The sequence below is a fragment of the Microtus ochrogaster genome, chromosome 2 (assembly GCF_000317375.1).
Source record: "Microtus ochrogaster isolate Prairie Vole_2 chromosome 2, MicOch1.0, whole genome shotgun sequence".
Taxonomy (NCBI): Eukaryota; Metazoa; Chordata; class Mammalia; order Rodentia; family Cricetidae; genus Microtus; species Microtus ochrogaster.
Genome location: NC_022010.1, coordinates 78,882,725 through 78,897,133, shown reverse-complemented (window position 1 = coordinate 78,897,133; position 14,409 = coordinate 78,882,725). Strand labels below are relative to the sequence as shown.

The 14,409-nt window shown below is 33.9% G+C and overlaps 1 protein-coding gene across 1 annotated transcript in view; it reads left to right on the top strand.

Annotated features, from left to right (window-relative positions):
* The window catches only part of Robo1 (roundabout guidance receptor 1), a 1,008,058-nt gene that overhangs the window by 114,630 nt on the left and 879,019 nt on the right, over positions 1–14,409 (top strand). Inside the window, exon 2 of the mRNA XM_026786907.1 lies at positions 13,327–13,464. Coding sequence (XP_026642708.1) covers positions 13,377–13,464 — 88 coding nt within the window. The 5' untranslated portion in view covers positions 13,327–13,376. The remainder of the gene's footprint in view (positions 1–13,326; positions 13,465–14,409) is intronic.

The window sequence follows — 14,409 nt, the reverse complement described above, 5'->3', positions numbered from 1 at the left end:
AGAACTGAACTTGCATTGGTATTTACACAGTACTTGACATTTCAGTGTATCTTAGAAAGCTTAATTTGCATGATGTTATAGTTTTGACTTATATTAGTAACATTCAATGAGATGTGATTTATCCAGGACTAAATGAACTGAAAGTAAGTATAAAGTTCAATATGGAAAAATTAATGGAGGCAAGAAACATCTTCTCCAATCTAGATAAAGATATTTTACCAGGCACATTGTTGTTAAAAGATTAATGAGCTGTGCTCATGCACAGTAAATGTATAAATTTGTCCAAAGTACATTGTTTAAAAATCTAATAACTGGTGTACAAATTTTTGTTTTAAAAAACAGTTTCTTTTTAATACATCTTTGACAAATTCTGTTGTGTTGAATATTAGCTAAATTTTATAGGAAGTTTATGAGTTTCATATGAATACTTTTAGTTAATATGGTAGCTTAAAAAAACAGTTCGCAAAAGGAGGGTCACTATTAGGAAGGGTGACATTGTTGGAGTGGGCATGGTTTTGTTGGTGGAAGTGTGTTTCTGTAGGGGTGGATTTTGAGGTCTCATATGCTCAAGCCATACCCATGGACACAGACTACTTCTTGTTGCTTGTGCAAGTTGCAGAACTATCAGCTACCTCTGTACCCTGTCATGTCTCACCATGAGGATAATGGACTGAACCTCTGAACTGTAAGCCACCTAGTTAAATGTTGTGCTTTATAAGAGTTGCTGTGGTCGTGGTGGCTCTTAACAGCAACAGAAACTCTAAGACAGTTAATTTTACAATAGAAAGAAGTAAAGAATATTCTCTTTGGTATATATTCTATATTCCTCTCTAGGGCTTGTTCCCTTTTCTTTTCCCACTTCCCAAACTAAAAACCTGGTACCATTGTTTAGCATTTTATTTTGCTTAGTTGATTTTTATCTGATTCTGACAGTAAAGAAACAACACAGGGGTTCTTTATAATTGACCAAAATTTACCCTTTAGCAAATTATACTTTTCTCTTCTATTTTCCTGTTTCATTAAATGCTGAAAGTGATCTGGGAAATTAACAATTTTGAATATCTTTTATTCCCAGAATCAGGTTAAATTTTAAATAAACACCATCCTACAAGTCAATAGCTTATACTTGATAATGTTCAAGAAACAAAGAAATCATTACCTTGGTATCTGTAATAGTTCTTGGTAAAGGAAACAGCCATTTAGAGCAGAGTAATAGTTATACTAATTCTAGATTTTGTGATTACAAAGATGAAAAATAGTAAATTCATGTACTTTTTGTTAAGACATATTAGTCAACAATTTATTCACAGATTATTAAGATATTTGCTTTTGTAAATAAAACAGACTCTAGTTTTGCTTATACACAGAGCTATTTTTCTATTATTTCTAGAGCTCATAATGGGAAATAACTTGTCACAAATCAAAGAGATATAGTCAAATCAAATTCTGTAGTTTATTGGATTGTTTTAAGAATCTAAAAATTCAAGTTTGTGTCTTTGACGGGACTACAATTGCAATGATAAATGTGCTTGAAGAGTTAATCTATCAAGAACTGCCTGCCTTACAGCCAAATATGTGTGAAACATATATATTCTCTTTGCATCAGAACACTGCATCATTTATTGCATAGAGTTGGCAAAGCTGGAAAGGATGCAGTTACTTATGAATGATGGGTACCAAGAGTGAGAAGAAGATGGGCAAAGGTTTGCTTTAAAGGGAGTATTGCAGTCATGCAGATTCAGTTACAGGGGAGCGTTTTCTTTGGTGGCTTTGTACACAGACAGGATTGTAAACAACAATATGGTCTACCAAAGTAGAAACAAATAATATAGAATGTACCCATGACATGTAATAGTTTACCAATTTACTTATATAAGAAAGCTAGTTGAAAAGCATCTTTCATTTATGGATGCAGACTCACATGCTTTAAAGAAAGTATCTGTATGAATACATGTAATTAGCCTATCAGGGAACTGGAACCTGGACTGCCATCTTCTTTATAACACTGTCAAATTATTTTGGATAACAAGGTCATTAATTCAAGATCTCTCTCTCTCTCTCTCTCTCTCTCTCTCTCTCTCTCTCTTTTTCTTTTCTAGACAGGTTTTCTCTGCAGCTTTGGAGCCTGTCCTGGAACTAGCTCTTGTAGACCAGGCTGGCCTCGAACTCACAGGGATCTACTTGCCTCTGCCTCCCGAGTGCTGGGTTAAAGGTGTGCACCAACACCGCCCATCTCCAAGATTTTTCTTATAAGTAGAGTGATGGAATATAAAACTTAAAGTATGCAGTAACTGATTACATAAAGATGAAAGTTATTGAACAAAAGAGAACATGCAGCCAATAAGACCTTATAAGCAATAAAAAAAAAAAGAGTTTTTAAAAAGGAGTAAAACTTTAAAGGCACAGCAATGCAAGATCAATAACATGATAGTAAGCAGGCAGTAGAGAAAAACAAAATAATATCTTAATGGTGGTGTTTCCAAAATTTCAAAAATACAAGTAAGAAATAAAGTACCTGGATGTGTATGTTTTGTGTGTGTTTTCATACATACCTTCACATATTAAATATGGGTATTACAAATATTCCTTTACACTGTGTGAAGATGCATCACTATGATTGATTCAGTAAAGACATGAATAGCCATTAGTTAGATAGGAAGAGATTAGTTGGGGCTTCTGAGGGCAGAGAAGTCTTAGGGAGGAGAAACGTTGTGGTTGCCAACCCGGTAGAGAGGAAAGAAGACAGGCAAGAAGAAAAGTAAAGGCCAAGGGCTGAGACTTAGCATGTAGACAAATAGAGATAAGTTAATTTAACTTATAAGAGCTAGTTGGAAACAAGCTTAATTTATAGCCAGCGTTTTCAAAATTAACAATAAGTCTCTTTGTCAATTTTTGTGAGCTGTCAGTGCAAAGAAAAATCTGGCTCCATATTAGGTGTGAGGTTCTTTGAAGCTATTGGTTAATTGACTTTTACTTTAGAGCTCTCTAGAATAGATGTGTCTAGGTCAATAGTCAGTGATAATAGAACTCCTAAGAACTGGTTACTGTTTCTATTTAATTGGAGGTACATTTCACTTGAAAGAATAAGAATTCAGCAGTGCATAATAGCATGCAAAAACGCAGGTTTAGTGCTTTCAAATAGACAAAGCAAACTGAAAAAAAAAATATTACCAAACTCCTGCTAAGTGGGAACATTTTATGACTCCAGAAAGAGCCTATTATTTGAAAATAGTCTCTTTTAAAAGCACAGTACTTAAAGTATTTTAGGGTTGAATTGTTTAAGCCATTTACTTCTTTTTGTATTTTAACAATACTTGTAATTCATTCATATTGTATTTGACTTAAGAGTATGGAATTTATTTAGGGAATTCTTTTGTAACAAAGTAGACAAATACTATACATTAGAAAATTGTTCTAAGCCCTGAATTATTAAATGCTACACTTAAAAGTGTCATTATTATGATTCAGTTTTCTTCATATATTTGGGCATTTTGTTCTAAAATCAGAAGGAAATAAAATAACTTGAAACAAAAAGAAACTTAAGGAAAATTTATGAAATTATTACTTGGCTTGGGAAGTATAGAAATGAAGCCATTAAGGCAAACTTGAAAAATTAAGCTACAAGGGCCAAAATAAAGGAGTGAGAATCCCATCTCGGCAGTTTGTCAGCTCGTTGCTAAAGGGTTCTTGCTCTGCGTGCACAGACACATTCATATTCACACAACAGTTCTGTTAGGGCAGGTCCAAAGTTTCCATTAATTTCACAAAAGGCTACATCATTCTTAACACGTTCCCAGGAAACAGAGCTGTTTGAATATACTCAGAAGCAACACAGGGCACATTGATTAAGAGGAAGAAGAGAAAGGATGAGACATTATGAGATTCTTAAAAAGGCAAGACAATTAAAATATTCTATGGAGTTCACAAATGTTATCATCCATTTATAAGTGGATAGCTGTTAAGAAAGAGTAATCTGAGGTTTACAGCTTTTAAAATCTCTCTTTTTGGCATATGAAATTCATAAGGAATAAGCATTTTGTCAAACAGTGTTTACTACTATTGATGAATCAGCAGAGGTATAGTCCTAAATAATGTCCATCAATGTAAATTCCAAGTTGTTATCACCTTTCCCTGCTTAAAACATTTCAAGACACAATAAAAGCATTAAATATTATTATTTATTCTTTCTTGGACAAAATATAAAATTCAGCAATACCAAATATTAACACAACATTACCACACTCCTATTGTGTGCAGGTTAGATTTTACTCTATTAACAGTTTCAACATCCTCATAAAATTCAAGAACAAATGATTATTTTATTTTGGAGTAATAATCATTGTTCCAAACATGAAGGATCAAGACACTCTTCCAACACACAATTGAAAGCACATGTCACATTGATTGACATCTTCAGATAAAGTACTATGAGAAAGACTCAAGGGAGTCAAACTAATGACCACTAAATAGTGTACTTAATGTTTGCTCTCTACACAGCATGTCGAAGACAGCTCTTCAACGGTGCTTTGAAGCAATACTAACACAACATGTAGGTTAAATTCTCTGAATGGACTGTGTTCCTAGAATGAATATATGCATTTCAGGATTAAACCATAAAATCAATAAGACGATAGGATGTTTGTCATCTGCTGACTAAAGGTGTATCATCAAACTGACAGAGAAGCCACTCTGTATAAAAATAAATGCTGTTCTCTCCACACTGTATGATGAAGATAAACACTAGTTTCCCTAGTGCAGCTACCATAATCATTAAAGAATCAATGGTAAATTAAACTGCACAAATCCTTGGAGAGAAAAGGAAGGTGAGGGAACACAGAAGTAAATGCAAAGGGCTTCAAATCAATTTCTCATCCTAACCATTGAGAGGTTCATTAGTATTGCTCTCATATAGGCAAAAGGATGCAGCAAAATGAAGACTGTGTCTTCTTTTAACTTTAATTATAAAATGTCTGTAGGCTAAACATGTTTTAAGTCTTGCTAAAATGATTTTACTTATATATTTCTAGAACTAATTATGAACAAATAATTATATTATAATTGAAGATTATATAAGTAATCTTCAATCATCTAGAATTTTGTTGTTTTTTTTACTTCTATTTTGAGGTTAAAATAAAAACTGTCTGCATCAAGTACTTCTTTCAGAATAAATATTCTCTTCACAGAGATAGTTCTTTAAAAGTATGCTCATGTATACCAAGACAAAAGGAGGTAGTTTTAAAACAAAAGCAATTTTCAAAATGCTGTGCTCATATTAGCTCAGCCAGATGAATTCTCTGCTCAATTGACCTTCAATCATATTGTTCATTTCATCATTATGGTGAAAATTAGAGGACACATGATGTTTGGGCATCATTGCTGAAAGAACATCCAGTTGCAGACAGATCTTTCTGAACAACAACATCTTTCAACTAGCGTGGCATGGAAACACACATCAATAGTCTCCCTATTCTTAGAAAGCTTGTCTCAGATAAGTAAGATTTCTTTCCCCACACAGGAAAAAAAAATGTCCAAGCATTTCTCTAATGTTACTTATGAAAGCGGTTTAACTTAACATGTTGAAAGTGAGATCAGAGAAGGAATAAACAGTGAGAAAAACACAGAGAAGGAAAAATGGGCAGAGATGAGGCAATGATTCAGTAATCACTGAAATTAACAATTGAATTTTATGAGTGAATGTTCCTTGCTTCATAATCTTCTCTGTTTGCAAAATTCCATAGGCCTCTTTCTCTTGTGCTTCCCATGATTCAAAATATTTGTCTTTTGGCTTTATATTTACTCTCAGATTAAAAACGGAGCTAAAAGGCTTATGGCAAGTTAAGGGTGGAAACACACTGTACTATATTCAAAGTTCTATGAATATAAATGTCTGAAAAATGCATTTAATGGAACAGTACTTTGATATTAAAATTTCCTATCTTACAAAATGACAAAACAATAGTATAACAAAATGAATACTAAGATGGCCATGCCTTTCTTCTCTATTTATTTTGTTTAAAACTTTCTTTGAGAATGTTCTATGTGCCAACACAGAATACAAAAACTAGTAAGGTGGTATCAGCTAACACAGATTGTCCACTATAGTATAGGACATTCACTCAGAAAAGTTAAATATGTGGAGTTAAGGTTATTTCTTCATCAGAATAGAAATTATTTGTTACAAAGATATTATAAATGAGAGAAAACAAAGTAACCAGGCTTCTGGAAAATTTAAAAATGCACATTGTCAAAATACATATTTGAAATGGGTTGTAGTCTAGTGGTAGTAGATCGAGCCAAAACTGTTTCAAGCAATGAAACAGCAGATAATTCTATACCAAAGTAGTGAGTGAGAAGAGTGTGGAGACAATAGGCTTTTTTGTTCTCTCTTGTGATAGATAAATGTTGCCTTTCTGGAGGGGTTTCAGGGGACCTGCACGTGAAATGCAGTGTGACTAGAGATGAGGCAGAAAAATTAGACTGACACAAAAATTTAACAGGCTTTACTGCAAAACACACTCAAGAGAGGTTGACTTGAATAAGACCATTTTCATTGAACTAAGTTCTATGAACTTAAGGAAGAAAAACACAGTTCACGAGGTTTCACACGTCATAGTATCCTACTCTACAAATCTCTTACCCCTCCTGCTGTATAGCAAGCACTAAGTATTTGTTGAATTAAATTTGGTTGATTGGACAGAATAATATAAAATTGAGGTAATCCACTTGCACAGTTACACAAGTGCAAACATGAAATCTATAATGTTCATGAAGACCCTAATCTATGACAATTGCTTTTCTATCAACAAGAAATCATCACAGTTAAAGATAGAGTACTTCTGACCATGCTTAATAATATTGATCAAAACAATTTGCATCTGAGTTTTGTTATTATTTGCTTTTACTTTTTAATCAAATTAATATCAAAGACAGTTCCTTGAACGCATGAAAGAACCTAAAATTAATTCAATTCCAATGAGAAATAGGTTGTAGGATCATTTTATATAGATGTGACAATTAAATTTAAGTATCTTACATGGAGTTTGCTTTTGAAGTGATTAAATAAGTATGTTTCCATAGTTCTTTTTATTATGGAATTTTAATTATTAATTTCTAAGTTGTGAGTATATTATACATTAATACTTAAATGAGCTGTAAATTTTTCAATTACTTAGGAGCAAATAGCTCTAGAAATATTATCCAAAATGCACATATAGCCTAGTCAATCTTAGCAATTGCCTTCACTTGTGTTGGGTTAGTTTATGAAGATATAGCAGCAGGGTAAGCACAAAGGGAGCAAGCATTATATTTCAGACTATTAATAACACCACAGCAAGAATGACATGATTGAAGTAACAGAAGAGTGCGTTAAAGGCAATTTTCATATGTCAACATGCACAAAGGCATGACCAAAAGATCACACACAAAAGACTGCATGAAAAGTAACAGATTTTTTTTCTCTGAGTGGCAATTTTGTGGCATACATTCTAGAAAGCAAACGGGTTTGAAAGTCATTTAGTTTTAAACTGCTCCGTGTTCCTTTAAATGTCCTCCACAGGACCAGAAATGGAGGATTCAATTTTCAGAGATAATTGTGTCCGATAACTGGCTCACTCCTTTTCAGCAAGAATCTGATAAACACCTAATTACTACCCAAGTGATTTTAGTGTTTCCCAGCTGAGCTGGTAAGAGGTCCTGGCAATGCATGACCATTCAGCGCATCTGGAGGATAATGCAGTTTCATTATAAATTCATTTTACTTATTAAGCTAATGAAGTCTTACCAAGATACCTGAAAAATCATTTATTAACCTAACAAAAGAACATTCATTTTAACACAAAATCAATTACGGCTATAAAATTTAGTCTTCACCAAACCTCGTCTAAAACAATCAATGATAGCAAAACATACATGATATTACAATTATAATTACAGTTTATATTAAATGACATTTTATGGCACAAGTTTGGTCAGCTATACTGATCATGACAGATATGATATAACCATCAAAGTATTAGTATATTTTGATGTTAGTACTCAAGTCAGTCCTTTGAATAAAAACAGACATATATACCTGAATACTCATTGTTACATGGACATGAACACACAAGGGTGCTCTTTACTACTTTTGAATGTTACGTCCTGCTGTATTCCTGGTCTTTATCCATTATGCCTTTTTATATTTCATGTGGTCGTATATGTTTTATGGACTTAAACTAAGGGTCAATATCATGAATAGTCATGTTGCTATGATTTGAACAGATGTCAATCAAAGATCCATATAGTAAATACTTGGTCCCTAAGTGATGCTAATTGGATGTCTTATATTCCTTTGAGTAGTGACTACTTACTGGAGTGTCTTGAATTATGGGTGTTACCTTCAAATCAAGTTCTTGTGAGTATTTAGTGAGGATTATGAGTTTGGCTCTGCCTTCACAACCTTTACTGTGGTTTTTGCTATAATTTACTTTATTACATGTTCTTTCTATTGCTACCTAGTTCTGATGAATGATTTAACCAATGCTACCAATGCTTCCTGTCCCCTCGCTGAATTCAGACTTCAAAGCTCTCTGTCTATACTTAAACAAAGCCTCTCCTTCCTTCTCTCTCATATATTACATTATACTAATGCAAAGCTAATTTTTATATTTGGTATCTAGTAAAACTGACCTGGTATCAAACAGCTAGCTATAAATTTGACTTTTAACTTTGCTAATGAAAATGATATTCTTTCTTGAAATCATTCTATCTCCTTATTTTTTGTTTTTATTGAGCTATACATTTTTTTCTCCACTCCCTCTTTCCTGTCTTCTCACCTTCTACCCTCTGCCATGACCCCCACACTCCCAATTTACTCAGGAGATCTTGTATTTTTCACTTTTCTATGTAGATCCATGTATGTCTCTTTTAGGGTTCTATTTGCTGTTTAGTTTCTCTAGGGTTGTAGCCTATTGGCTGTCATTCCCTTGATTTGAGTTTAAAGTCCACTTAAGATTGAGTACATTTTATATTTGTCCTTTTGGGTCCGGGTTGCCTCACTTAAAATGATTTTTCTAGATGCCTATACATTTGCCTATAAATTTCAAGATGTCATAATTTTTTTTGCCATTGTGTAGTACTTGATTGTAAAAATGTATCACATTTTTTTTTTATCTATTCTTCAGTTGAGGGGCATCTAGGTTGTTTGCAGGTTCTGGTTATTGCTGCTATGGACATAGTTGAGCACATGTCCTTCTGGTATGATTCAGAGTCTTTTGGGTATGTATCCAATGGTAGTATTGCTGGATATTGAGGTATATTGTTTCCTAATTTTCTGAGAAATCACCATACTGATTTCCAAAGAAGTTGTACAAGTTTGTACTCCCACCCAGCAATGATGGAGCATTCCCCTTACCACACATCCAATCCAGCACAAGTTGTCATCAGTGTTTTGAATTTGGCCATTCTGACAAGTATAAGATAGAATCTCAGAGTTGTTTTGATTTGCATTTCTCTGATGGCTAAGAATGTTGAACATTTTCTTAAGTGTCTTTCAGCCATTTTATGTAGGAAAAGGGAGGCCCCTTGTTGGTTCCTGACTGCCCAGCTAGCTTAGACTTGAAATAAGCACACAGATACTGTATTAAATAAATCACTGCTTGGCCCATTAGCTCTAGCTTCTTATTGGCTTACATATTAATTTAACCCAATTCTATTAATCTGTATATCACCATGTGGTCATGGCTTACCCAGTGAAGTTCCCAGTATCTGTCTCCAGTAGCTCCATGGTATCTCTCTGATTCTGACTTCTTCTTTTCAGCATTCAGTCATGTCCTCCCTGCCTAGTTTTGCTCTGCACCACCCTGCTCTGCAATAGACTGAAAGCAGTTCCTTTATTAACCAATGATATTCACAGCATACAGAGGGAAATACCACATCAATTTTAGATTATTCTGTTGAGAGTTCTCTGTTTAGGTCTGTACTCCATTGTTTTTTTTTTTATTAAATTATGTTCTTTTGATAACCAACTTCTTGAGTTCTTCGTATACTTTGGAGATCAACCTTCTGTCTGATGTGGGGTTGTTGAAGATCTCTTCCCGCTATGTAGGGTGCCATTTTGTCTTGTTGACTGTTTCTTTTGCATTACAGAAGATTTTCAGTTTTAGGGGGTTTATTTATTGTTGCTTTCAGTGTCTGTGCTACTGGGGTTATATACATTCAAGTGTACTTCCCACTTTTTGAAAACACCTAGGATAGCCAAAACAATCCTATACAATAAAGTAACTTCAGAATGCATGCCAATCACTGACTTCAAACTCTACTACAAAGCTACTGTACTGAAAACCACCTGGATTGGCATAAAAACAGACAGCAGGACCAATGGAAACAAATCAAAACCGAGTCATTAATTCAAACCTATGAACACCTGATTTTTGACAAGCAAAAAATATAAAATGGAAAAAAGAAAGAATATTCAACAAATGGTGCTGGCATAACTGGATATTAACACGCAGAATAATGAAAATAGATCCATATCTATCATCATGCCCAAAACTCATGTCCAAATGGATCAAAGACCTCAACATAAAACAAACCACACTGAATTCCATTATCATTTAATGAGTAACAACATTATACAAATAATCAAAAATAAACAGAATCTAGACCCATGTATACTTTTGTTTACATCACTTATTTGAGACAAAAAATGCTCATATAAATTTGAGAAATCAAAGATTTGCGTTTATTCCAAAACAGGGTTTCTGGTGTCAATAACCCTTTGTAGTAATTAAATATTGAAGAAATGGAAGCAGAAATCTCTAATGCAAGCACAAACCAAGAGAGGAAAAATGTGGTACTAAAGACTATTTCAAATAGAAATGCCCAGGATGAACTTACCCGACACCATTTCCAAAGAAAAGCAATCATTTTTCCCAAGAAAATGACTGTAAAGGAAAGTGTTGAGTGGAGAAGCTAGAAACCAACGGCAATGAGTTTCGTCTGTACTGTGCTTATCTCTCGGTGCAACCTATCGCTTGACACTTAGCACATATAATACATAAAATATGATGTAGGCACAGGATATCACTGGTGATTGCCACACCGGGGCAAGACTGTTTTAACAATGCTAGCCTCAAAACACTGAAGCCAGAGAACGCACGTGTAAACTCTGAAGCAGACATTATTTATTTGAGACAATATTCTAGCTCTGATAAGAAAAGTGGACAGAATTTTTGATCAAAGAATTCATGCCCAAATAATGAAGATAAAGATAAATGATTGGATCTCTCTGGCAGGAATGGGCCATTTGCTGAGAGAGCTCTGGGTAAATGAACTCTGCAGTTATAAGTACCACAGCAAGGACAATGTGACTCCAGCAGACCAAATGGTCCTAGTCATGTGCAGCTAAACCTGCAGTTAAGTCATTGTCCCTGCAGTTGGCATTTTTAGTGTCACAAAGAAGTAAGGTTAGAATGATTTTAAATAAAGTGCTTTTATTTAGTACTAGACTGATTTATCTGTTTTTGGCTAAACGTACTGCTAAAAGTAATTATTTCTACTTTCAAAACTGAAAATCTAATGAATTGCTAACTTTTCTAGCATAAATGTGCATCATGTAAAATTCCTATAGACTCATTTTACTTCTATTTCCTTTAAAAAGCATTCAGTATAAATGCTTCTATACTGTGAGTTTCTGTTCTAGCTCTTCACAAAGATAACTTGTCCTTTCTTGCTCATCTTTTGTCTTGTGAGTCATAAGACAAACTTGTGATTACCAGTAAACTCTGTGGTCACTCCCCATTACCAGTCTTCGTATTTCCTGTTGTTTTATTTCAGTTTTCTTCATTTGAAAAATTCTTGACCTTCAGTTATCTCACTCCACCTCACCCCTATCTGTATACTTATAGGTCATCATATTTGTACCACAATGTGGTGTAAGGAACAGAGCACACAATCTTGAGTACCATGTGGGTTGTGGGGATCGAACTCAGACTGTCGAGTTTATCGACAACGCCTCTACAAGCTGAGCCATCTTGTCAACCCGATTTTCTTCATTTTTTTTGTACCATTATATTCTGAAAAACTGTTATCTACACAAGGAACAACTCCCCTCATAGTGTACTGAGTATATTGATGTATTGTTAGACAAATGTATGTATGAATGTATGCATACATATATATGCTATGAAGTTTCTCTCTATATAATGAAATTTATATGCAGGAAAAAAGAATGTATATTAAAATGTATGTAATTTGTTTATATTTTTCTTATATTCTAGACAGTTGTGCTCATATTCATCATAAGTAAAATATCACTTTTAAGGTATGCTATTAATTCGGCTAAAAAGTAGTAAGACAATTATATACACACCCATAGCTTCAGTCCATAATTTGCTACAACTTTCCTCATGTCGCTAGGCCTAAAGACTCTAATCTTCATGATATACATGTATACTCCTTACATGTCCCTATGTCCTTCACGACCTGTTCAGACTTCCTTGTTTACAGCAGAAACTCCACTCATTACTTTAATGTGTTTGTTTCTGAATTAGTGTCATTAAAGTGACTTTGTATTGTTAATACACGCTGCAGGAAGGAGGCTTTGAATTCTCATGTATATCCAGTTTCTGTTCGGAATGAGTAGTTTGTGAGTGATTGATAATTGGAAGGAAATCTTAAAGTTTTGTGCATGTAATAGGCATGTTTTACCTAAGAGGAATCAAGATAAAAAACACTTTTTTTGGCAGCCTGTAAAAGGTAATGGAAATAAAGGAACCAATTGTGACTACTATGCCTGAAAAATGAATTAAAACTAACAAATACCACATTTGTTCTAAGTGGTCAGTTGTGGCCCTATATGCACAGGATGCATTCCAGGACCTGTAGGAAATACCCGAGTCAGTGCCAAATTCTGTGAAGTCTGTGTTTGCTGTACATGTGTATCAGTGTAGTTTACTTATAAATAAAATGCAGTAATGAACCAACAACTAACATCTCAGAACAACTTCGGTACTTTTATAAAATCATATTATGGGAATATGATTTTTTTAATCTTCAAATTATTTTATTGCAAATGTCCCTCATCCTTCTGATGATATGTCCCCATATTTGAACCACATTTGTCCTGGTAAACTGAAATTTTAGAGAACAAACACATGAATAAGTGGCAGGGGTGAGGGATGAGAATATATCTGGAATATGTTTTCTATAAACTGTATTCATTTGAAAAGTTTTTCATCTCAAAAGTAGACAATTCTATGTGAATTACAGATTTTCATATCATACTTTCAGTTTTTTGCTTTCTACACTTAATAGAAACCATTTTTGTGTTTTTTCCCATCTCCCTAGATAACATACATCTCTATCGCTGGCTGGTGTGATGTAAGGGAGGGACAAAGATGAAATGGAAACATCTTTCTCTTCTGGTCATGCTACCACTCCTCATTCTGTCCAAAAAGCATCTTCTTCTGGCCCAGCTCATTCCAGGTAAGTGTGTGGCTTATGTTTCAATGCTATTCTGCCGATATTGCTTTGCTTTTAAACTCACGTTTATTGTGTGTGTCCTAAATAAAATGTCTTCATGTTCTGTGCAACTTGCATGTCTGTATGAATGACTGCTTCTGGGTGTGTGTATGTGATGACCAAGCTCAGGATAGAAGTGACAATCTGAATATGGAGTCCTTCAAGAAAGCCTCCAAGAAACACTTATTGTTGACTCATCATAGGGAGTTATAGTAGCTAAGTGAATTAAGAGCTGGGAGAACAATTATAGAAAAAAATGTGCAATTCATACGAAAAATGAGGATAGTAGCTTTTATTGCATGTCAATACCTTAGGAAAGAGACATCAAATGAAAGATTTAGAATGGAATTAGCTTTAAAATTGGGCTGCCATGCTAATTAGCCAGTTGAACAATGTCAGAATGTAAAAATAACATGCTCCTGTGTTGCTTCCATAGTTACCATTGTTGTGGGTGAAGTTAGAACATAATTTCCTTGAAGGCATAATTTTGTTAATGGAACTAAAATAGCTTTCTATAAAATGCTTTAACTGTACTGCTTTGTAGAATTCTAACCAACCTCAATATTGTAGTAGAGAAATCAGATAGATAGATGATAGATAGATAGATAGATGATAGATAGATAGATAGATAGATGATAGATAGATAGATGATAGATAGATAGATAGATGATAGATAGATAGATGATAGATAGATAGATAGATAGATAGATAGATAGATAGATAGATAGATAGATAGATTCTAGATAGATAGATGATAGATAGATTCTAGATAGATAGATGATAGATAGATAGATTCTAGATAGATAGATGCTAGATAAATAGATAGATGCTAGATAGATAGATAGATAGATAGATAGATAGATAGATAGATAGATAGATAGATGATAGATAGATAGATAGATAGATAGA